Genomic DNA, 26,337 nt, shown 5'->3' on the forward strand with positions numbered 1-26,337 from the left:
GGGGGTGTTGGAATACAGTGTTCATGTATTTTGGCAACAACTAATTCAGTATTCAGTAGAGATATATTCTTCAACCAGTAGATGGCAATGTTTATAACTTTGTAGCTGCATCTATTATAAACTCTATGGGGAGATTTACTAAAACTGGTGCACACAGAATCTGGTGCAGCTGTGCAGAGTAACCAATCAGCTTCCAGGTTTTATTGTCAAAACTTAATTGAACAAGCTGAAGTTAGAAGCTTATTGGTTACTATGTACAGCTGCACCAGATTCTGTGTGCACCAGTTTTAGTAAATCTTCCACTATGTCTTTTCACTGAATAAAGTTTCCTGTTTGCAGTGAAGCAGAAAACACATGTGGACTGTGCCCTGTCTGTACTGTAGGGCTATATATAATCAATTTCTAACATTCTCTTATCAAGGATTAATACATTAGGCTCTAGGTGGTTTATCTTGTAATTGATTATATCAACACATTTGTTGAACAAATACTAACTTCATGTGACTGATACACAGATGTTCATTAAAGGGAAAATTTGTAAACATGTATGCTAGGTGGAGGGACAAGGACCATGTCAAGTGTAGGGATGAGGACTGTTTTAAGCCAACTCCCTGCAGCTAATCTTTTGCCTAGGGCCAACAAAATGTGTCTCATTCTTCTCAAGTCCTGTCTCCTTACAGTGGCCATCTTAGTAAAGGAAAAGGGCTTTGCTTCCTCAAATCTGACCCGCCCTCCTGATGATTAGTATTCTAATGAATGGTGAACTGATCACTGGTGGGTTGAATGATCAACGTGTAGCAGAAAATGTGGAGGAGCCACAAAGCAATGGCGCAAAAGGAGGGTAGCATCCAGAGGCAGCTGGAGAGTGGATGAGGAACAGAGTCAATGCAAGGGTAGAAGAAAGATCAGGAGACAGCAAGAGGCAGTGAAGAAGTGCGATTTCTGCTACTAGCTTAATCAAGATGCTTGAGGTAGGAGTAAGTTGAACTTTCCTTCCTCGAAGGCAGTTAGATCATCACCAACTGTCACTACATTGCTCAGGAAGAAACTCTGAATCTATTGAAAATAGTCATCAGACACAGGAGTATGCATTAGATATTCTTACACTGAATATACAGAGCCATAAGGCTACAGAAGCCTTTTTTCCACAAGATGCCACAGTTAGTGGAAATGCATGTGGTCATGCAACCCTGACAAACTGATGTGTTTTGGGGGTGCACCCCCTTCCTTAGAGCTATACTTAGCTGTAAAAAAAAGGGTGCACCCCCAAAACGTTTCAGCTTGCCAGATTGGCAGGGTTGCATGACCACATGCGGTTTTCCACTCATTGTGACATCTTGTGTGTTTTTAACGCAATTTTTTCCACTACTTCTGTGAGTATACACTTGGCTTTTATTGCATTTTCTACAAATAAATCACTGGTAATGCACTACAGGTGAAACTCGAAAAATTAGAATATCGTGCAAAAGTTCATTTATTTCAGTAATGCAACTTAAAAGGTGAAACTAATATATGAGATAGACTCATTATATGAAAAGCAAGATAGTTCAAGCCGTGATTTGTCATATTTGTGAGGATTATGGCTTACAGCTCATGAAAACCCCACATCCACAATCTCAGAAAATTAGAATATTGTGAAAAGGTGCAATATTCTAGGGTCAAAGTGTCCCACTCTAATCAGCTAATTAAGCCATAACACCTGCAAAGGGTTCCTGAGCCTTTAAATGGTCTCTCAGTCTGGTTCAGTAGGATACACAATCATGGGAAAGTCTGCTGACCTGACAGTTGTGCAGAAAACCATCATTGACACCCTCCATAAGGAGGGAAAGCCTCGAAAGGTAATTGCAAAAGAAGTTGGATGTTCCCAAAGTGCTGTATCAAAGCACAGTAATAAAAAGTTATGTGGAAGGGAAAAGTGTGGAAGAAAAAGGTGCACAAGCAGCAGGGATGACCGCAGCCTGGAGAGGATTGTCAGGAAAAGGCCATTCAAAAGTGTTGGGGACTTTCACAAGGAGTGGACTGAGGCTGGAGTCAGTGCATCAAGAGCCACCACATACAGATACACATACACACACACACATACGGATCCTGGACATGGGGCTTCAAATGTCGTATTCCTCTTGTCAAGCCGCTCCTGAACAACAAACAACGTCAGAAGCATCTTACCTGGGCTAAAGAAAAACAGACCTGGTCTGTTGCTCAGTGGTCCAAAGTCCTCTTTTCTGATGAGAGCAACTTTTGCATCTCATTTGGAAACCAAGGACCCAGAGTATAGAAGAAGAATGGAGAGGCACACACTGCAAGATGCTTGAAGTCCAGTGTGAAGTTTCCACACTCTGTGTTGATTTGGGGAGCCATGTCATCTGCTGGTGTTGGTCCACTGTGCTTCATTAAGTCCAGGGTCAATGCAGCCGTTTACCAGGAGATTTTGGAGCACTTCATGCTTCCTTCCGCAGACGAACTTTATGGGGATGTTGACTTCATTTTCTAGCAGGACTTGGCACCTGCCCACACTGCCAAAAGCACCAAAACCTGGTTCACTGGGATTACTGTGCTTGATTGGCCAGCAAACTCGCCTGACCTGAACCCCATAGAGAATCTATTGGCCATTGCCAAGAGAAAGATGAGAGACATGAGACCGAACAATGCAGAAGAGCTGAAAGCCGCTATTGAAGCATCCTGGTCTTCCATAACACCTCAGCAGTGCCACAGGCTGATAGCTTCCATGCCACGCCACATTGAGGCAGTAATTGCTGCAAAAGGGGCCCAAACCAAGTACTGAGTATATATGCATACTTATACTTTCCAGAGGTCCGATATTATTCTATGTACAATCCTTGTTTTATCGATTGCATGTAATATTCTAATTTTCTGAGATTGTGGATTTGGGGTGTTCATGAGCTGTAAGCCATAATCATCACAATTATGACAAATCATGGCTTGAACTATCTAGCTTTGCATATAATGAGTCTATCTCATATATTAGTTTCACCTTTTTGCATTACTGAAATAAATGAACTTTTGCACGATATTCTAATTTTTCGAGTTTCACCTGTAGGTGTGTTTGTGTGCACTAAAATTCATTGTATTTTCTTTGTATTTTTTCCCAAAAGTTTGCTGTTGAAAAAAAACACTGCACAAATATCGTTTGATATACAAATTGCAACAGCCAACATTTTTTTCTCTAGGGCCTTTGCTTTTTAGAAAATATATAATGTTTCTAAGTAATTATCTAAAAAAAAGTGTTGATTTTTACATGTGTGTCAGAATTGGCCTACGGGTCAAGTGATTAAAGAGGAACTTAGGAACTTCACTCCCCTTTAGGTTTTTTAATACTTTGACCACAGGTTGTCCTAAAAAAATACCTGGTGATCCACTGCTGCGCATTGGGTTCGGTGCTGCCATCTTCTATGCTGATGTCTTCATTGAGCCAGCTCCCACTTCTAGGTCCTTGCATCTGGCTCCCTGATGATGCAGAGCTGCACATGTGCAGTGTGCCTGAGATTGACTAGTGCATGTGCACTGTGCTAAACATTGCCACAAAGCTTCCTGAGATGGGTGATGTGAGTATCTCAAAACCAATAGGAAGGAGGGGAAATGTCTGTAAGTGAGAAAGCCAGAAGAGTGGAGCCAGAGCCCTCAAAAAATGTATTCAGAAAAAAATGTATTTCAATATCTGATCATGTAAGAGGAGTGAGGGACGAGGAAAAATATCTGTTTTAAAGAGGTTGGTGGTCCATTTTAGGGCAACGAGGCATACCAGTACTGGGTTACCCCCAGGGCTTACCACACAATACTGTACATTGTGGCTGTAGAATTTAGAAGAGAGATAATGTACCATACACTGAAGGAAGAAACAAGAAGGATGGTGGTCTGAACTGGTGTTATCATCAGACTTAATTCATGAATGCAGCAAAGGTCAGAAAGGGCAGCAGACAGTAGAGAAATCTGAGAATGTAGCAAAGGTCAGGAGAGGCAGCAGGCAGTAGAAGTATCCATGGACCAGGAAAAAAATGAACAAGCAATTAATTTGCATTTGATCATCAGCAAACACTGTCTCAAGCACATTACCCAGCAGCTGACATAAAAAGATGGAGGAAGTACAGTGGGACAACAAGTAACTGTTGGGTGAAGCTGGGAGGCTAAGTTTCATTGCCCAACAACCAGGATGTAGAATAGGAAGTGCAACACTCTGTCTTATTGTCAAGCAACTGGTCTCAGACTTGCTGCTTGTTGGGAATGCAACAGCATGTACTATAATGTACTATATACAGTATTCTGTGGTAATATCACTTGACCAGTAGATGGCACTGTACACTAAAGGTTACTAGTTGTGTATGTGTAAAACTTGCTGATACTTTTCTTCTTCTCCATCATCTCTTAAGGAAGTAATGTGTCTGTAATATGTCTGCTGCAACGTGCTCTGTATGTTTGTTACTTAAGCCACACAAGTAAAGCCTGAATTCTGCTATCACTACCAGTGTCTTCTATAACACATAACCAACAGGTTATGGGCCCAGCTCCAGACACTGGAAAAAGGAAAACTACAAGCAAGTAAGTGCTGCATTTACAATCCTACCAATTCACAGAAAAAACAGGCAAGCAAAAGCAGTCATAAGCCTATTAGTGGAGGATGATCAACTCATTCATATAAGGAAAGAAAGCACAGCTAAAGGTATGTGGACTGCACTACAAAGACTGCATGAACGTGCAAACCTAAACAGTAAACTATATCTGCTACGCAAACTGTATAAGATGAGGCTGGGAAAAGGGCAGGAAATGGGTGAACATGTAAATGCCATCCTAGAAATTGTGGACCAGCTGGGTGCAATAGGTGAAGAAATAAAAGGCAACCATGTTGTGGCGCTACTTCTGTGCAGAATGATCCTTCCAGAATCATACAGTGCCCTTATAAATGCTCTAGAAACTAGACCAGAAACTGAACTGACGCTAGAATATGTTAAGGGAAAATTAATTGATGAATACAGCAGAAGAAAGGAAAATTTGCATAGTGAAGAGAACGAGAGACCAGAGGCAGCTCTGAAGGTGCATGAAGGCATAAGACAAAGCAAAGAAACCAGGGTATGTTTTCGCTGCAAAAAGGCCGGTCACCTGAAAAAGAACTGTTCAATCTGGAAAGCTGAGCAGCGAAAGCGGGAGCTACCCACAAGAGAAAGCTAAAGCAGTCATGAAAGAAAATGAAAGTGCATCATGGAGTGGTACTTTTAAAGTGACTCAGAATAGTACCTCACATGGATGGTACATTGATTCAGGGGCAACAAGTCACATGCAAGCGACGAGACATTCTTCACAGAAATTGATTTTAGTGTAAAAGATAAAGTCTTCCTAGCAAATGGGAAAAGTATTACAGCGGAAGGTAAAGGTCTGGGATTTCTGAACTACAAAACACCATCAGGGGGCAAGCAGAGCATCCTTGTAAAGAATGTTCTATATGTTCCAAGCCTAGAAGGAAGCCTCCTATCAGTTAAAACCCTTGCAAGCAATGGACTCACTGTCCAGTTCAGAGGTAATGAATGCACAATTCAAAATGGAAAGCAAATTTTAGCAAGAGGAAGATTAAATCAACATCTGTACAAACTCATCACTGAAAGTGAGAAGGCTAATGCGGCAACTCATAACCCACATGACAAGTGCATCCACCTGTGGCATAGAAGACTGGGGCATCAAAACCCAGAAGCTATAAAGGACTTTGCAAAGAGAGGTCTATCAGAAGACATGAAAATATTGCCTTGCCACACACTCAGCAAGTGCACGTGTTGCATCAAAGCAAAGGCCACCCGAACCTCTCTTCCACAGACCAGTCAGAGTAAAACCATTAAACCCATGGAAATGATACACAGTGATGTGTGCGGACCAATGAAAACCATCACACCTGGGGGGAACAGATATTTACTGACTTTCATCGATGATTATTCCCGGTACACAATAACGTATCTAATGAAGCACAAAAGTGAGACATTAGAAAAATTTCAAGAGTTTGTAGCTATGACAAGCAACAAGTTTCAAAGGAAACCTGGAATAATACGCACTGACAATGGAGGGGAATATATGAATAAAGAGATGGAATCATACCTAAAGAAACAAGGTATTATACACCAAACAACTGTACCATACACTCCTGAGCAAAACGGTGTAGCGGAAAGAAAGAATCGCACTCTTGTAGAAATGACAAGATGTATGATTACGGACGCTGGCTTACCTAACAAATACTGGGGAGAAGCAATAATGACTGCAACATACCTACAAAACAGGCTCCCATCAAAAGCTATTGAGAGTACACCATATGAAATGTGGAACGGATCAAAACCCAACGTAGGACATATCAGAGTATTTGGCTGTAAAGCATATGCCCACATTCCAAGTCAGAAACGCTCCAAGTTGGAGAACAAAGCCATAGAAGGCATTCTGGTCGGCTACAGTGAGCAGAGTAAGGGATATAGAATCCTTTGTCCAAAGACCAACAAGGTCACAGTAAGCCGCAGTGTTTATTTTGATGAAAGTGAAGCACCAGATAACACAATTCTTGAAAAATGTGGAGAGGATTTACACACTGAATCGGCAAGAGACACTGATTTATGCGAAGCAGGACAAGAGCCAGAACAAGAAGTGGAACTTACAATCAACGATCCAATAGAACCCACTGAACAACAAGAAATCAGAAGATCCTCTTGAATGACAAAAGGGATACCACCCCACAGGTTATCATACGCTGCTAAAACACATCAAACACAGGAGCCAACATCCTGGGAAGACATAGAAACTTTGCCGAGAAGGGAAGCCGATCAGTGGAGAAAAGCAGCTGAAGAAGAAATAAAATCACTTCAAGAAAATAAAACTTGGTCACTAACAGAACTCCCTCCCGGTCGCAAAACCAATCGGAAACAAGTGACTGTTGCACTCTCTTCAACTGAAGCGGAATACATAGCAGCAGCACATGCATGTCAAGAAGCAATTTGGATTCGTCAACTTCTACTAGACATGGGACTGAATATGTCACAACCCACACCCATCTTTGAAGACAATCAGGGATGCATAAAGCTTACACACTCCGAGAAGATTAACCCAAGAACCAAGCACATTGATGTAAGATATCATCTGCTCAGAGACATGCAAGAACAAGGGGTTATCGACATCCAGTACTGCCCATCAGAGGAGATGACTGTAGACGCACTCACCAAACCTTTGCCAAGGGAACGTCATTGTTTTCTACAAAAGAGACTAAATGTCATATAATTATGCACATGCCGTTGAGAAGGGGTGTTGGGAATGCAACAGCATGTACTATAATGTACTATATGCAGTATTCTGTGGTAATATCACTTGACCAGTAGATGGCACTGTACACTAAAGGTTACTAGTTGTGTATGTGTAAAACTTGCTGATACTTTTCTTCTTCTCTATCATCTCTTAAGGAAGTAATGTGTCTGTAATATGTCTGCTGCAATGTGCTCTGTATGTTTGTAACTTAAGCCACACAAGTAAAGCCTGAATTCTGCTATCACTACCAGTGTCTTCTATAACACATAACCAACACTGCTAAGAGGAGAGATGCCTCATCCTGTTGCCTAAAAAACAGGGAAGTAGCTTTCACTGGTAGCAGACAGTTGCTTAACAGTGAGGTGTCAGTGGAAGGAATTCCCTGTTTAATTGTCAGTCAGAAGGAAGAATGTCATTTTTATTTGTGGTTAATGTGAAGATATGCATTGCAATTTCATGAGGAATTGAGGGCAAATGGTAAATTTTTCAGGGTACTGTTTAGCCTTGCTACATATACTCTATAAGACAGCAACTCTTCACATTTTAAAAGAAGTAGAGCCAACACTATTTTGGCTATACTTCTCTTATGGATCACAGGAGTGCAGTTTGTTCTGCGTTCTTGTGACCCGTTTTCAGCTGACAGCAGGCTAAGGCCCACTGTCAGCTGATGCCATTCAGCCAGTCAGGCTCAGGAAAGATCCCAACTTTAAAGTCAGGATCCACCCAGATGCCTGGACTGGCAGATGGCTCAGCATCTCAGCTCCCACCTCTTGCACAGCCCGGCACTCCGGTGAGCGCTGGAGGGGTAGAGCAGAGAGCTGATGACTGATACTCAATGGCTCTCTGCAGGTTGAATACCGAATCTCAGTGATCAGCAGTGTTTGATCACGTAGTTCTCAGTCTTAGAAGCAGCAGGGAACAGCTGTTTATTTTTTAAGCCATACTTCTCTTTTGAATATAGGTTTGCTTTAAAAAACATCATGAAATGTTCAACATTAAGTGAAATGTAAAAATCACTTTCAGCATTTTGCAAAGTATATTTAGTGCAAAAACACTATGGAGTCTATTTATAAAATATCTGTGTAGTCATCTGTCAAGTGAAATTGCATGTGCTCTCATTCTGTGTGAATTAAGCAGGTTTCACTCATTCATTTTATGTTCTTTTTGCACAAACTGTGACTGTTATGCCAATGAGGCAAAATACAGTGTTTAAAAGGTATTCTCACTTCTAATTGAATGTCCCTGGGCTATTGTTTATGTTATTTTCTATGCTGCCCAAATGTACTTAGACTATTGTTTTAGGATGTTTTGGTCAAACGTTCTTAAGCTATTGCTTTAGACTATTTTCTCTTGTAGTCAAATATTTTTGAGCTCATGTTATAGGCTATTTTGCTTCTGATTGAATGTTCTCAGGCTATTTTCATGTAGGAATGAGGTTTCTTAGAATATTAGGGAATGTTACAGTCACCCTGTGAAAAGACACTATAATTATCAGAAAATAACATTTTGCACATATTTAAAACATTTGCTAGTGTATTATTTGTGGCTTTTGCCTGATGATTACTGATACAATTGTACAGCATTTTTTAAAAATAAATATTGTTTTATATTGTGTAGCTTGTGTTCAGTTATATTCTAAATTTTAAATATGCAACACCATTGATATATATTGACAAATGCAACTTTATTTTATATTGTGTTTTGTAGCACTTAACTTTCTCTCCCATTTTCAGCAAACACAATGTTATACTCATTAACAATCTACAAGACAAGGTTGTAGCTGTTCCTTGGTCTCAGCAAATGAGGGTGTAGCAGTGTGCACCTCTGGTCAATAGTCACATGCTTGATGTGCCACTATTGAAGTCTCCAGGAAACGGTTTCATAATACAGAATGACTGGCAAGAGGCTGCTGTCAATTCCTGATGAATAATAAAAGCTCTATTTTCAAATGTTCATGTGAAAATTATACACAAAGCTCAAAATATATATGTTTGATGGTTTTTGGCAAAGTGGAAGCATTTTTTAAATGACATTAACATTTACTGAATGATTTTACTTGTTTCCTCTAGATTCTTTTTCACTGCTTATTGCTTCTTTGAACAGCTGTCGCTCAGAAAAGCTGGAAGGGTCTTGTATGGCAATATTTGATTTAATTAAAACCAAAAAGCAGAATGAATGATTAGTGGTTAACTGAAAACCAATCAACCTAGCATTCTGAAGGATTGAAAACTTCCCTATAGCAACATCCTTCTGCTTCACTGCTGCACGTAATAGCATCTGGATTTTACTAGGAGCACTGAAAATACAGTACGTTAGTTATAGAATTCTATGCATTCTTCACCAATGAATATAAAATAGTATGAACCATAACAATTCAGTCATGTAGCAAAAAAGGAAAATAATGATTACTCAAAGTCTTTTAAGTCTCTCAAGAGATACAACAAAAGTATACATAGACATTTAAAACCAAAAATTATATACAATAGTATAAGTATGTATAAACTTATGTCTAATAGTCTGTTGGAAGCTCAATTTTATATTATCTTCCAAATTCCATTGAATTATTGCTGAATATTCCATGTATATTTCAAGATGATTTCTTTCTTTAAACCTTTTCTGGACCATCATCTATCATTTTTCCATTTAGACAGAGTGTGCTGTTTTGCAGATTATCCTTGGTAGCTTCATCATTAGTAGGACTGTCATTGTATTGCCTTCGGTAAAGCATTCTGCAGATAACTGTAGTGAGGAACATTTCCATGATCAAGAGCTGTTGATTCATATCTGTAACACATGATATTCAAGAAATGTAGTGTTGTATGTTAATAGCCATTACTAATAAAACCAAAAAACGATTAAAACAAGATTATGAAGCCAGAGCTGAGCAAGTCAGATGCACTATGATTTTGATCTGGGATCTTCATGTCTGATTGTAATCTATAATAGTAACATTGATATATAAAGTTTATTTTATCGGTGATACTCCATTACTGCTTACAGGATTTGTCTTGCACAATAAAATGAGAAAAAAATGGCATTGTATCTCCAATACCCTCTAGTAAACAATGGAACCCTAATCATGCTGTTGCTTATATTGCTAGGCATAGGGAGGGATTGATTTATTAAAACTGGAGAGTGGGAAACCTGATGCAGCTCTGCATAGAAACTTCTGGGTTTTTTTTGTCAAAGCTTTATTGAACAAGCTGAAGTTAGAAGCTGATTGGCTACCATGCACCAGATTTTGCACTCTTCAATTTTAATAAATCAAGCCCAATGTATTTGCTCACTAATAAAATACAATCTAAAAGACAAAGAAAGGGCTGGTCTGCTTTGGTAGAAAACACGAAGATTATAAAAAAAATTTTCATGATCCATCCCAGACAGGGATAGAGGGATGAGGGAGGCAACTGATATGCAATACCTATTGCACAAAAATTGTACAGCATGCTGATAATGTATTGCAAGAACCCCAAGATCCCTATTCCAGACATGGGTAACAACTGTAAACAGCATACAGCCTCTAAAATTCCAAACCTGCCACCAGATGTCAAGCAATGATGCCCACAGCGACTCTCTAATCAGAGTGAGAACCTTGTTTGGAGGGTAATGAATGACGAGTGAGCTTACTATGGGAAGTTAAAACAAGCTGTGATACAAATATTACTGCTTGCAATACCTCTACTTGCCACTGGAGGGTAACTTGCACAAGTCTAGCTGGCTGGAAACATACAGGAATATACAAATCTTGCATACAATCTGGCCATAGATGGATCAAATCTTGGATGGTTCAACAGGGACCCACCGCGATTCAATCCATCTATTGGCAGGTCAGTTGTACTGAAGTTGATCCATCGATCGACATCTGTACAGCTAGCCTGTCTAATTTTTTTCATGCGAACAATAGCCATAGCCCCTTGCAGTGATCATGGTGTTCTACTGGCAAGGAAGGCTCCCCACCAGCAGAACATGATAGTGCCACAGGAGAGATTTTCCCATCAACACTAACTGTGTTGATGGGAGAAATGAGCAATTTTCTTTCCCTGAATAATCTATGGGCAGCATAAGGACTGTGGGGCAACCAATTGATTTCCATACGCTTCCAAAATTCCCCCAGCTTATCCTGTTAGTTTATTATAGGTACTTATATAGCACCATCAATTTACACAGCGCTTTACAGAGACATATTATTATACAGTCACATCAGTCCTTAACCCTCAAGAAGCATACAGTCTAAGGTCTCTAACTCACATTCATACATACACATACTAGGGCCAGTTTAGACAGGAGCCAATTAACCTACCAGCATGTCTTTAAAGTGGGGAAGGAAATCACAATGCCCTGGGGGAACCTACACAGGCACTGGGAGAACATGCAAACTCCATGCAGGTAGTGCCATGGTTGGGATTTGAACCAACAACCCTAGTACCGCAAGGCAGAAGTGCTAACCACTTAACCATTGTGCAGCATGATGTTACTACCTTTCCCGCTGCCTAAACATACAAGACATATGCACACACAGATCCTTGTCTGCTACAATCCCTCTAGAAGCTTAATAAATGTATGCTACGTATGTTTATAATTTAATATCCTTATGCAGTCAGTGCATAGAAATATAGTGACTTGAGAAAGTATTAATACCTCTTGTAATTTTCCGCATTTTTTCATGTTATAGAATCCCAATAAATTACATTTATGTGTTTGGTTATATGATAGCACAAAGTGGCACATAATTGTGAAATGGAAGGAAAATGATAAATGGTTTTTTAAATTTCTTACAAATAAATACCTGAATAGTGTGGCGTGCATTTGTATTCAGCCCAACCCCCCAAATACTTTGTAGGATCACCTTTCACTGCAATTACAGCTGCAAGTCTTATTGGGTATGTCTCTACCAGCTTTGCACATCTAGAGAATGAAATTTTAGACCATTCTTATTTGCAAAATAGCTCAAGCTCTGTCAGATTGGATGGAGAGCATCTGTAAACAGCAATTTTCAAGTCTTGCTACAGATTCTCAATTGTATTTAGGTCTGGACTTTGACTGGGCCATTCTAACACATGAATATGCTTTGATCTAAACCATTCCATTTTAGCACTGGCTGTATGATTAGGGCTGTTGTGCTGCTGGAAGGTGAACCTCCATCCCAGGCTCAAGCCTTTTTGCAGACTCTAACAGGTTTTCTTCTATGATTGCCCTGTATTTGGCTCCATCCATCTTCCCATCAACTCCAACCAGCTTCCCTGTCCTTGCTGAAGAAAAGCATCCCCACAACACCTGAGCTGTTGGTCTTTGCAGCTCCTCCAGACTTACTATGGGCCTCTTGGCTGCTTATCTGCTTAATGATGTCATTGCCCAGCCTGTCATTTTCGGTAAAAGCCATGTAGATTTGAAGTTGTGCATACTCTTTCCATTTTCGGATACTGGATTGAACAGTGCTCCATGAGATGTTCAAAGCTTGGGATATTTTCTTATAACCTAACCCTGCTTTAAACTTCTCCACAAATTTATCCCTGACCTGTCTGGTGTGTTCCTTGGCCTTCAAGGGCTGAGGGCTTCACAGAACAGCTGTATTTATACTGAGATTAAATTTTACACAGGTGGACTCTATTTACTATGTAGGTGACCTCTGAAGGTATTTGGTTCCACTAGATTCTAGTTAGGGGTATCAGAGTAAAGGGGGCTGTATACAAATACACGCCACATTTTTCAGATATTTATAAAAAAATTTCCACTTCGGAATTACATGCCAATTTGTGTTGGTTTATCTCATAAAATCCCAATAAAATATGTTTAAGTTTTTGGTTGTAACATGGCGAAAATTTCAAGGGGTATGAATACTTTTTCAAAGCACTGTTTGTACAAAAGGTAGACTTACAAAAATAGACATACAGAAACCTGACTATCTGCTGTGCAATAAAGGGGCAATAAATAGCAATAACTTTGCCTTTATTGGCAGTAAGATGTACTACTGCTGTTGGGAGCACACCAAAAGTTCCAGCACTTGTTTAGAACAGGCTCCAGATGAATTACCTTTGACCATTTTATATGCTGTTCAATTTATGGAGGTATGGATGTGGGACAGACGCCAACCCTTGGCCACTCACCTTTGGAGGCGTCACCTCACCTACTGTAATGGGGGTTCTTGCCTCCTGAAGTGGCCATAGGTACAGTATATGGACAAGCTGATTTTGATGACTAGATTAAATATAGGATTTCCCATATTAGTGCATCATCCTGATCCCAGTACGTCCAAACACTGCAAGGCTGGCAAGGGCAGAATCCATAATAACAGTTTTGTCTGTCTCTAAGGGGTTCAGTACAACTATAACATGCTATTTTTTTTTTTTTTGATCTGCACATAGTTTAAAATGTGTACGATCAGAAGGGATCATTTCCATATCCCTGAAACTAATATAGATTTAATTAAAGAGGAACATTTCCCTCTGATCTTTAGGAAAAATGATGAAGAGTTTGCAGACGGTGTGGAGCCCAGTGTGCACAGATATGTCCCTCCCTGCTGTTTTTGGAGTCATCACATCTATTATTTTATTATTAGTATACAGGATTTATATAGCGCCAACAGTTTGTGCAGCGCTTTACAAAATGAAAGTAGACATTACAGTTACAATACAATTTGGTACAAGAGGAAACAGAGGGCCCTGCTCGTTAGAGCTTACAATCTAGGAGGAAGGGTTGAGTGATACAAAATGGTAATAGCTGTGGGGGGGTGAGCTGATACAGGAAATAAATGGGTAGAAGCAGGATAGACTTCTTTAAAGAGAAAGGTTTTCAGGGATCATCTAAAGGTGGATAGATTAGGAGACAGCTGGACAGATTGGGGTAGAGAGTTCCAAAGGGTGGGAGAAGCTTGGGAGAAGTCCTAGAGTCGAGCATGGGAGGAGGTGACAAGGGAACTAGAGAACAGAAGGTCTTGGGAGGATTGAAGAGAGCGGTTTGGTTGATACTTTGAGACCAGGTTGGTGATGTAGCTGGGGGCAGAGTTGTGGATGGTTTGTAAGTCGTTGTTAGTATTTTGAATTTTATTCATTGAGGGAGTGGAAGCCACTGGAGGGATTGGCACAGAGGAGTAGCAGACACTGAACGGATAGTAAGGTGGATGAGCCTGGCAGCAGTATTCATGATGGACTGGAGGGGGATAACCTATGTAAAAGGTAAGCCAATGAGGAGGGAGTTACAGTAGTCGAGTTGAGAGATTATGGGAGTGAATTAGGATTTATCTAAAGGATTCTTTTGAGTGCTTCTGTAGTGATACTTCTTTTACCCTTATCTAAAGCCATATGGCCACTGGTCCTGTCAGGAACATTTAGGAGCAAGATGTTAGTTCCTCCAATGCCCAGACCTGAGCAGTCTTCTTCAAATGCAAATTGTGGACATGTGCCTACTATTGACCAATAAAGCTAAAGCCCTCAACGTCATACATATTGACCAGTGGACCAACAGTTCAGAGAAGCAACAGCCCTTTATAAGATTACCAGCTTTTTGTGAATCCTGAAAAGGCGTTGTTACTAAGCTCTCCCTCTCTAATCAAAAGAGCTGAAAAATGTGTAGGAGGGCTGCAATGTTTGATGATATTTTATCAGCCACTCCTTTAAGGTCATTTTTCTATTTATATCAATAATTCCTGGACAACCATGTTTTAGAGTCAGGCAACCAGCGTACCATTATCCAGCTGTATCTAAGGAACTGCTTGGTATTCACCATCATAACCCGCAAGGAGTGATAGACTTTGCTGCAGAACAGCTCCCAGGTTGTGGCCCACAGGTACACTCAGATTTGCCTTATTTTCTTGCTTAATCACCTCCCGCCCACCATATAGTCCAATGACGGGCGCAAGGTGGTTCTCTCGTTCTGATAGGACGTCATATGATGTCCTGCCATTCTCACCACGCATGCGTGGCTCAGGGAGTGTGCAGTGCGGTGATCGGCGGTGCTCTGTGTCCCTCGGACACAGGAGATCACCGATCACAGAAAGAGCCGAAGATGTCGGCTTGGTCATGTGATCAGCTGTGTCCAATCACAACTGATCACATGTAAACAGGGAAATGCCGGTTATCGGCATTTCCTCTCGAGCTGTCACGCTGAGAGCTCGTGAGGAGAGGAGAGCCGGTAATCGGCTTTCCGCAGAGGGGACATGTACACTGATCATCAGGGCACTGATGATCAGTGTGCCCTTATGATCAGTGTGGCCCCAGGAGTGCCACCTGTCAGAGTCCATCAGTGCCAGCTGAACAGTGCCACATGCCAGTGCCCATCAGTGCCACATATCAGTGCATACCAGTGCACATCAATGCCACAAATCAGTGCCCATCTGAGCTGCCCTTCAGTGTCACCCATCAGTGCCACCTATCAGTGCGCATCAGTGCCGCCTAGCAGTGCCACCTAACAGTGCCATATATCAGTGCTGCCTTTCAGTGCCCATCAGTGATGCCTGTCAATGCCCATCAGTGCCACCTACCAGTGCCTCATCAGTGCATCTTATCAGTGCCCATCACTACAGCCTCATTAGCGCACATCAGTGAAGGAGAAAAATCACTTATTTACAAAATTTTATAACAAAAACTAAGAAAAAACTTTTTTTTTCAAATTTTTCAGTGATTTTTGGTTTGTTTAAGAATAAAAAAAAACCGAGGTGATTAAATTCCACCAAAATAAAGCTCTGTCACAAAAAAATGATAAAAATTTCATATGGGTACAGTGTTGCATGACCACGCAATTGTCATTCAAAGTGTGACAGCGCTGAGAGCTGGAAATTGGCCTGGGCAGGAAGGGGGTATATGTGCCCTGTAGACTAGTGGTTAAACACTTGCCGACTAGCATACATTAACTGCTGGTGGCTGGCTTCTCCAAGCACCGTGATGCACCTATAGGTCACAGTGAAACTTGTTTAAAGGTGCACGCCCCCTGCTAATCAGTGCTGTGATTGAACAAAGCACGAGTTTGTCAGCAGCCAATAGAAACATGCTGATTGGCTGTGCCCAATCACAGCACATTAATTTGATACAGACACGAGTTTTGGTTGGATTTCTCCCTGCTATCAGTTACCGTTCAGGACTGAAATCAAGAAGAGACCCAGCCAGATCTGTGAGTAAAAGCAGCACACATACACTTGTAAGGTACACAGTTATCACCTTGATTGCCCTACTGATCATTCCTGTCACCCAACCAGTGTCATTAGTACAGTGTACAATATTATCACTGTATTAGTGTCACTTGCAACATTTGTGTCAGTTATTGACCCTCCCAGCCAGTGTCAGTTAACACCAGATTGCTTGTCACACTATCACAGTCACACTATAAGTCATTGATCATTACCATTACTAGCATAGTGTCTGTACGGATCAGAACTATACTAGTGTCCCCAATAGTATAGCGTCCCCAGAAATGCTGTGTTAGATCTGTGATTTTTTACCAAAGACATGTAGCATACATTTTGGCCTAAATTTATAGCGAAATTTGATATCATTGGATATGTTTTCTAACAAAAGTAAAAAATATTTTTTTTTCAGAATTCTAGAAAAAAATCCAGCGGTGACCAAAAACCACCAAGAGAAAGCTCTATTTGTGTGAAAAAAAATTATATAAAATTTAATTTGGGTATAGTGAATAGCAAAAAATGTCTTGGCCATGACAGGGGTAAAACCTTTGAGGTCAAGTGGTTAAAAAAATGAAATGCTTTAAAAAAGTGCTTGTGTTTACACATTTTGACCTATTCAAGCTGCTTACATACTGTTCTGCTCGGTTTTATTTTTCTCACAAATTTAACATACCACACTGTATATTTTATAGTACAAAAGACACGCACTTTGTTTGTGCCTGTACATTTTGGACTGCTCTACCTGGACACCTTAAGCTACCACCTTGCTGATGGTCAATTTTTTCTGAAGTGTCTCTGGGACAGTATGCTTTTATAGCAAAACACCTGCCTTTTGCCTATGCCTTTTAACTTTACTTAGAGAACTGCCCTGCTGCTGATTAGTTTTTTTCTTAAGTGTCTGTGAGATGGTACACTTGAATTTCTACTGTTACAAAACACCTGCCTTGTTTGTTTTTCCACATTTTAGCCTGCCCTAGCACTGAATGTCAAAGAACTTAAGTATAGTTGGTCAAAGTAGATATAAAGACACAATACAAAGACTAATGCAATTTCATATAAAGTATGAGCTGTTGCAGTGATGCATATTGCCAGGCATATTCCACCGATACCACTAAAAAAAAAAAAAAAAATGTTTTCAGCCAACATCAATTAGGGAAAATGCCCTGTGAAAACCACAAGCAGCCTATCATCACTATAGTGTACACAGGAACAGGCTATAGAGAGGCTCCAAGATATCAGCATTAAGATATAGCAAAGGATTTAAAAAGGTAAAAACCCTTACCCACACCCCCAAATTCTCTAATACACACATATCATGCTACCTGCAACACATTCTCTAAGGGTTTACATCATTTTTAACAGATCTACCAGTGCCTACAAGTCCTACACTAATCTCTCCCTATGCATTTTGTCATAGCACTCCCTCTGCTTTCTGTGTCACAGCTAAAGCATATTATCAATATTGTTGCTGTGACTTCTTCCTTTATAGTGAATAGGCTGTCTTATTCAAAGCTCTCTTTATTAGCCCTTCTAAGGCAGGAAAGAAATCACTTCCTGTATCAGCACAGTCCCCATCAACACCCCAGCGGGCTGGATGAAAAAAAACCTGAAGAGCTTGGGAGGAGCTTGCTGTACTAACTATCCGATAGCACAGCGATCTCCCCGCTGAGCTATTGTGTTTTGACAGGGGACTGCCCCCTGTCAGAAAACACTGGTCAGCGCTCAAAGCCATTGGCTGCCAGCACTGATCAGATGCCAATTGGATGTTGGTTTTTCAGCATGCCTGTTCAACAGAAGCTGATCATTCGGCTCGGCTTCTATCAGACAGGATGGTGTACACACGGGCCGAATGTTGGCCTGGTTTCTGTTGAACTGGCAGATACTCAGCCCATGTGTATGGGGCTTAAAGTACTGGATATCACACAAAGATTTGAAAAGCTCTTTGAAACATGTATGTTATTGTATAGAAATCTGTAGAGAAAAAGAGTAGACAATCCCTTTATTGGAGCTGCACCACATATGAATGTTGGGAGCAACAGTCTCAGTACAAACAAGCATGTCAAAGCCTGTCCTTCTTGGTGAGACATCTGCCTGTTCAGGGCTGGTCGGTGAATAGCTTTATGCTACAGTAATTGCTGCATATCCCAGGTACATCTAGATCTGTTATCTACTAATGCTTTCCTTATAGCTCACATTGAAGAAGTTAACTATAAATATAGCCGCCTCTTTTGTTGTAGAACGAAAACCAAACATCAATTACACTACCAAAGTACACAGTAGTCCTGTCTAGCAGAAACTCCCAGCAATATTGTGTGCTGGAATGAGATGATAATAGAGAAAGGACAAGAAGTAGCCAGAAAGCCTTGTCTGTGTGACAGCCCATTACGTTTTGTAGTGCTATTGAGGACGGAGTTAAACTATCAACCACTTCTCTAGTTCCTATTATTAGTATTGTTACACAATCAGACATTTTCCAATTCCCTTTGTTACAAAACATAGCATATCTACAATAACAGGTTAAATAATGACACCTTTGACTATCATCTGTCGTACAGTCTAGGTGGCATTTTTCATTTATATTGCTATGTAAGTGTTATTTCTTTTCTCTGTTTGATTGTTTATATTGTATGCATTTTGTCTTGAGAGTCAAACTTATCTTTGTTGGGTTAAATATTATCTACTTTTGTACATTTTATATATGTCTATAGCACATAAAATAACCCAAGAATAGGGTCCATAATAGTTGTTTGCCTCAGGGCTAAAGTCTGTTATTGAATGGTTAACAGGCCGAAATAAAATGAACAAAAAACGGAAAATAAAAAAACACTGAAGATTCATAGCTATATAGTAGTTAAAATTGTTTATCTTCAAAACTCAGAAGAATGAGGTAAGAAAATCCAGTCTGTTCACTAGGGCAGAAGCCCAACTATTAACTTACCAGAACAGCAAACTTCGCATATATGGTGCTGTATGATTATTTGAACTATATAATAAAGCTCATCTGTAAGCACATATAAAATTTAAACCAATTCACATTTATTAAAAAATAATTACATGTCATTTTAGATTTAACTAATGAAAGTGCCTGGATAGGTCTTGATTTTAATCTTTGGTAATCATCTGCATAGCAATACTCTTAGTAGGAGGCTCACCACTTTGAACCATTCTGGACTTTATTTCTTTGCACACTACTGTCAGTCTGAAACACATCACTAAGTGGGACAAACACACAAGCTTGATTTCATTGTTCAGCTGTCAATACTTCATGCAAGTAGGGGTATGGTATTTTCACAGTCTTGGCTGTGTTGTAAGGGTTCTCTCTTAACCCCGGAAAAGTGCCAGAGGAGTGTGGGGGAAAGTATAGGGGGATATGTCATTTTGATTGCAGATTTAGACCAGTGACAGAGTGCCTGAACAGGTAAGATCTGTGACAGCAGCTCCCCTGCACTGTTCTGCTTGAGGAGACAAATCTCTGTATTATACATTACTGCACCCTATGCTGTACCCTCCTGTCCCCCTGTACTGTGCCCTCCTGACCCCTCGTACCCAGGGGCGGACTGACTATTTGAGCACTGCCCGAGGGCCCGGGCTCAGTAGGGGGCCCCATGAAATGCCCTTGGTACCTTTTTTATAGACTTTTTTGAGTGTGGGCAAGGACACAGGGGCCCCATGATCCCCTATTGCCCCGGGTCCCATGAGTTGTCAGTCCACCCCTGCTCGTACCGTACCCTCCTGCCTTCTCCCCTACTTTGCCCCACTGACCCCTGTCCTCAGCCCTTCTGACGCCCTGTCCTCAGCCCTTCTGATGCCCTGTAATCTGCTGTACTGACTTTTTATATTGTTTTGAATATTTCTGTTGATTAGTTTTTGATTTATGGCATGTTTTCTTATTGTCTAAATACATTTTATTCAAAGTACTAAATATATATATATATATATATATATATATATATATATATATATATATATATATATATATATACACACACATACATACATACATACATACATACATACATACACACACATATATATATATATATATATATATATATATATATATATATATATATATACACACACACACACACACATACATACACACACACACACATACACACGCATTTTATTCTATTAACTATGTATACTTTAATTCTTGAGTAGGTGCATAAATTGGGGCCGGCTGATACAAGCCCCAGTGCATTACTTTGCCCAGGGTCCTATGATGCTATTATGATGACCACCCACACATTGTGTGGAGTCATCGAGCAAAGGTGTGTGTTGCCCAGAAGGTCAGTTCATGTTGGGGCTCAGCTCGGCTGTTAGCTATGGCCATGTGCAAGGCAGTCTGCCACCCGCCAACAAACTACCCAGTAAAAGTAAAGTGCACTATTTTTGCCATATGAAAATTGTTATTTATGGATGGGATGATAAGTGCTGAATAAGACTGCAACCCAGAGGAAGGGTGTGAAATGGTCCACAGTTGGCAAGTATGCTGCAAGAAGGGGCTAGAGATGGGAATGCACTGTAGGGAGAGGATAGAAAAAATAATATCTAAATATCATAGCATTTATTTTTAGTTTTTTGCTATAATTATCATGTGATATTAAAGAGGTATCCCAGGCAGAGAGCGTTTGGTCATACGTGTTGGGATCACCAATATAAACCATTCACAGAATACAAGGCATTTTGTGAATGGACAAGGGAGGACGGGGGGGAAGATAAACAACACTGCTGCTTCCCTGTATGAGAGCCGCAGCGCTCAAAGATATGGAAGTACAGTGAGACTATACCATCTGGTGTGAAAATATGAATTTTTAGACTATTCAGAGGTTTCCTGTATGAAACATATCAGCAGAGGTAATTTTTTTTATCCCAACAGATATAGTCAAAAGCTCTCTGGCTGGAGTTTAACTAACATTAAAATGCAGAATTCTACTCTATAAAAAGAGAGCTATTATACAAACTTTTAAAATAGTCACACAGTGTTTTAATATACAGTTTTTGAAGTTGTTTGATGTAGTATGGTCCTGTAATAAAATGAGAGGTACTCACATGATGCTCTGGATGGTCCTGGGAGTGGGGGAACACAGGAAATCACCCCCACGTTACCAAGAATAGTAATGATTGACGTTTGCAGTTGGCTCAAAATAACAATAAACTAAAAAAAAAAAATTAAAAAAAATTAAACATTAGATATCAATATGGCTAATGACTAAAAAAAGTACTTAAAAAGAATGTCTATGCCAGAAAAACTAGTTTGTAAGCAGACCTCCTAATCCAGGTTATTGTAGATACACTGCCCAGGGCATTGTTCTTATTGTAGCAAAATTCCTCGTATATGGTGTTGAACTTTTACAGTGATATTTTTCTGTAGCTCTGACCTCTGAAACCTTTACTTACTCCTTTACCTAAAATGATGCAAGACATGCATCAAAACACAGGGTGGAACTTGATTTATGTTTCTGTGTAAAACAAAGTGTTCCTTTATTGCTCTACATAATTTATCAATCAAAGCTGATTCTAATGAGTTACATTTGCCTCAAACTGATAAACTCCATTGTCTGGCATTTTATCGCTTCAGTGATACACTTCGTTCGATAATTTTATTCTGGTTATGCTTTTGTTACTTAAATTCAAAATTTAAACTCTTCATTCATATTTTATGCAGCACTATACTTATTGTACATTAATATCAGTTCCTGCCCTTAAAGTGATTGTAAAGCTTAGGTTTTACTTGTTTTTTTAAATAACAAACATTTTATACTTATTTGCTATGTGCTATGGGTTAGGGGATAATCCTTTTCTCCCGCACCAGCACGGTCCGTTCCTCCCCTCTGCTAACTTCCCCCATAGCAAGCTGCTTGCAATGGAGGCACTCATACAGGCTTACTCCTGAGCCTGCTCTGTGTGTCTATTGCTTGGCCCTGCCCCTGGTCCCTCCTCAGTGGCTGTGATTGACAGCAGCAGGAGCCAATGGTTCACACTGCTGCCTCTGTCCAATGAGGAGAAAGAGAGCTGAAAGAGCTGCTGCTCTCATGCACATCGCTGGATCGAGCTCAGGCTCAAGTATATATAAGGGGAAACTGGGTTTTGAGGTAGCAGCACACTGAAGGTTTTGTACCCTAATACATAGAATGCATTAAGGGAAAAAAACCTTCAGGCTTTAGAACCACTTTAAGGAGCTTGCAATTTAAGGTCCCTACTTCACATGCATATACTGTATACACCACATAAAACACACTAGGGCCAATTTAGACCAGAGCTAACAAACCTAATAGCAGGTCTTTGGAGCATGGGCAGAAACCAGAGTACCCAGGGTAAAACTTAAAGCAGAGTTCTACCTGAAAATAAAAATAAAAGTCAGCAGCAACAAAAACTGTAGCTGCGGACTTAAAATCCAGCCACTTACCTGGGCAGCACAGTGGCTAAAATGGTTAGCACTTCCGCCTGGCAGTACTAGGGTTGCTGGTTCGAGTCCCAACACTGGCACCAACTACCTGGAGTTTGCATGTTCTCCCTGTGACTGCTTGGGTTTCCTCCCACACTCCAAAGACATGCTAGTAATTGGCTCCTGTCTAAATTGGCCCTAGTATGTATATGTATGAATGTGAGTTAGGGACTTTAGATTGTATGCTCCTTGAGGGTTAGGGACTGATGTGAATGTACAATATACAGTGAGGAACAGAAGTATTTGAACACCCTGCGATTTTGCAGGTTCTCCCACTTAGAAATCATGGAGGGGTCTGAAATTCACATTGTAGGTGCATTCCCACTCTGAGAGACAGAATTTAAAAAAAAAAAAATTCAGGAAATCACATTCTATGCTTTTTAAAGAATTTGTCTTGCACTGCTGAACATAAGTATTTGAACACCTAAGAAACAGCAAGAATTCTGGCTCTCAAAGACCTGTTACTCTGCCTTTAAAAAGTCCACCTCTACTCCACTCGTTAATCTAACTTAGTAGCATCTGTCTGAGCTCTTTAAAGACACCTGTCCACCCCACAGTCAGTCAGACGCCAAGTACTACCATGGGCAAGACTAAAGAGCTGTCAAAAGACACCAGAGACAAAATTGTGGACCTTCACAAGGCTGGAAAGGGCTACGGGGCAATTGCCAAGCAGCTTGGTGAAAATAGATCAACTGTTCGAGCAATTGTTAGAAAATGAAAAGAGGCTAAAGACGACTGTCAGTCTCCCTCGGACAGCCCCGAAACCTGAGGGAGACTGTCAGTCTCCCTCAGCGACAGCCCCGAAACCTGACAGATCTAGAGGAGATCTGTGTGGAGGAGTGGGCAAAAATCCCTGTTACAGTGTGTGCAAACCTGGTCAAGAACTACAGGAAACGTTTGACCTCTGTAATTGAAAACAAAGGCTTCTGTACCAAAATATTAACACTGATTTTCTCAGGTGTTCAAATACTTATGTTCAGCAGTGCAAGACAAATATATTCTTTAAAAATCATACACTGATTTCCTGAATTTTTTTTTAAAATTCTGTCTCTCAGAGTGGGAATGCACCTACAATGTAAATTTCAGACCCCTCCATGATTTCTAAGTGGGAGAATATGCAAAATCGCAGGGTGTTCAAATACTTATTTTCCTCAATGTATGTATGTAAAGCGCTGCGTAAATTGATGGCGCTATATAAGTACCTGAAATAAATAAATAATAAATACCTGTCCCTCAGTCCAGCGGTGTCCTCACCACCACTGGTTTCACCGACCGTCTTCTCTCCCTGGTACAGGCATCTTCAGTGTGGGCACCCGGCAGTGACAGATTGCGGCTTCACAGTCGGGTGCCCACTGCGCATGCACAAGTAATGCTCCACTTTGTGAATGGCCCCGTAGTCTTCTGGGACCTGTCATGTGTCCCAGAAGACTATGGGGAGGGAGGACGACTTCCGCTTCCGATCGCCTAGGTCAGTGGTGGGCAACCTTTTTTTTCAACTGAGCCAAATCTCGCCAAAACCACGATTGAAATTTATTTTGAGAGACACATTTTTAAAACTGAAAATACATAGGATGGTACACTGTTTTTAGTTTCAATAAGTTTTTATAGTAATTCATCCCCCATAGTAATTCATCCCCCATATAGTAATTCATCCCCCATATAGTAATTCATCCCCCATAGTAATTCATCCCTCATATAGTAATTCATCCCCCCTATAGTAATTCATCCCCCCTATAGTAATTCATCCCCCCTATAGTAATTCATCCCCCCTATAGTAATTCATCCCATATAGTAATTCATCCCCCCTATAGTAATTCATCCCATATAGTAATTCATCCCCCATATAGTAATTCATCCCCCCTATAGTAATTCATCCCCCCTATATTAATTCATCCCTCATATAGTAGTAGTAAGTAAGTAGCAAGTAGTAAGCCAAGTCCCCCCTGTGTCAATTCACTTACCTTTGCTCTGCCCGTTCCTCTCGCCGTGATCCCGCGCCGTTCCGGTCTTCAGGGCGGACTGTGAGAGAAGCCTAGCTCCCCTCACGTTCGTCATGCTGCCCCGCCTACACACATCCTGACAGCCAATCACTGGCTATCAGGATGTGAGTGGCAGCGAGACTGGCCAATCATTGCATTTGAGCGCGCTGCCCTGGCTGTTTTTTTTTTTGGATCACGCTGCAGAGTCCCTGCCGCCCAAGAGGAGGGAGGGGAGCGGGCGCCCGGCACAAAAGAGCCGCATTAAAACGTGTAAAGGGCCGCATGTGGCTCGCGAGCCGTGGCTTGCCGACCACTGGCCTAGGTGATCGCAGCGGAAGTGGGAGCGGGTACCTGTCAAATTCAGGTACCCGCTCCCAAAGGTGCCAATCCTTAATGGGGAACGGGGACAAAGGCTTAAAGTGGAACTTCCCCTTTTGGGTGGAGCTCTGCTTTAAGCAAGAACAGGAAGGACATGCTAACACCATGCAGGTAGTGTCTGTCCTGGGATTCAAATTGAGGGCCCTAGTGCTGCAAGGCAGAAGTGCCAGCCAAGTAATAATCAATGATTTCTTCAATACCAATTGGATGCTGGGGTAGGTGCTCAGTACATAAAATAGGTGTGCTGACATGCTTTCAAACATGAGATGCAAATGCCCAGTTTGGCTGTTTTCAGATCTATGGGTCTGAGTATGATTGCCAGCTGATCGTCCAAAAGAAGAAATCAACCTGCTAGTTTAGAAAACCTGTCCTGATAGATATTGTGATAAGCAGTGTCATTTGTTAATGTCTGCAGTTCTTTCTTCTTCCCTCTTCCCAGAACCTTCCTATTTTTGACAGCTGCCAGGGGTTGGTGGTACCTAGCAGCAGTCAGATAGCACAGACAAGCGAAATTGTACCTAATATGTACCTTAACATGTGCCTATGTTTATCTGTCAAAAAAAGACTGTTCAATTATCATGTCCACATGTCCAGCGACTCTTATATTCATGATTATAAGGTGTTAAGTAACCTTCATACAAGATTGATTACTTCCCAATATCTTACCTGATAAGCAGCAAATTTTGGAATAATATTCTTATCAGTTAAGACAGGTCTGACGAGATTAAACATAATTCCAACTGCCCAAAGTGCAAGGAGCGTAGTAGTTGCGAGCAATAAGGTTATGTACAGTGTGGCTGATTCTGCACGTGACTGCAAAAAAAATATATTAAAAGAAATCATTCTTCTGGAGTTATTTGCATAATGATGTCTCATAAAAACAATTAGTGATCTCTGATCATAACTGAATTTAGAAAAATGTCTGAATTTAGGCAAAATAAAATTAAAACAAAATGCTTGCATTCTTTTACACACTACTTAGGTCCTCACAGCTTTATTCTACATACAGATAAAAGGACAGATCAATATGTTTTGAAATTACATTGGAAATGATCATCTTAATGGCGTGCTGTTTACTCTATACTCTTTTGTGTTTACTCAGTCAAATATTGGAAAAAACAATGAAATGTGGAACA

General features: G+C 40.6%; 1 protein-coding gene across 1 annotated transcript in view; it reads right to left on the reverse strand.

Annotated features, from left to right (window-relative positions):
• Nucleotides 1-8,943: 8,943 nt before the first annotated feature.
• LOC149464942 (organic solute transporter subunit alpha-like) overlaps nt 8,944-26,337 on the reverse strand; it is a 51,005-nt gene continuing 33,611 nt past the window's right edge. Inside the window, exons 6-8 of the mRNA XM_089673897.1 lie at nt 25,868-26,014; nt 21,449-21,554; nt 8,944-10,062 (exon numbers count right to left, since the gene is read on the reverse strand). Of these exons, the coding sequence (XP_089530023.1) occupies nt 9,884-10,062; nt 21,449-21,554; nt 25,868-26,014 (432 nt within the window). The 3' untranslated portion in view covers nt 8,944-9,883. The remainder of the gene's footprint in view (nt 10,063-21,448; nt 21,555-25,867; nt 26,015-26,337) is intronic.

Source organism: Staurois parvus, unplaced genomic scaffold (genome assembly GCF_062004578.1).
Source record: "Staurois parvus isolate SC_StPar_1 unplaced genomic scaffold, SC_StPar_1.0 ptg000145l, whole genome shotgun sequence".
In the NCBI taxonomy this organism is placed as follows: domain Eukaryota; kingdom Metazoa; phylum Chordata; class Amphibia; order Anura; family Ranidae; genus Staurois; species Staurois parvus.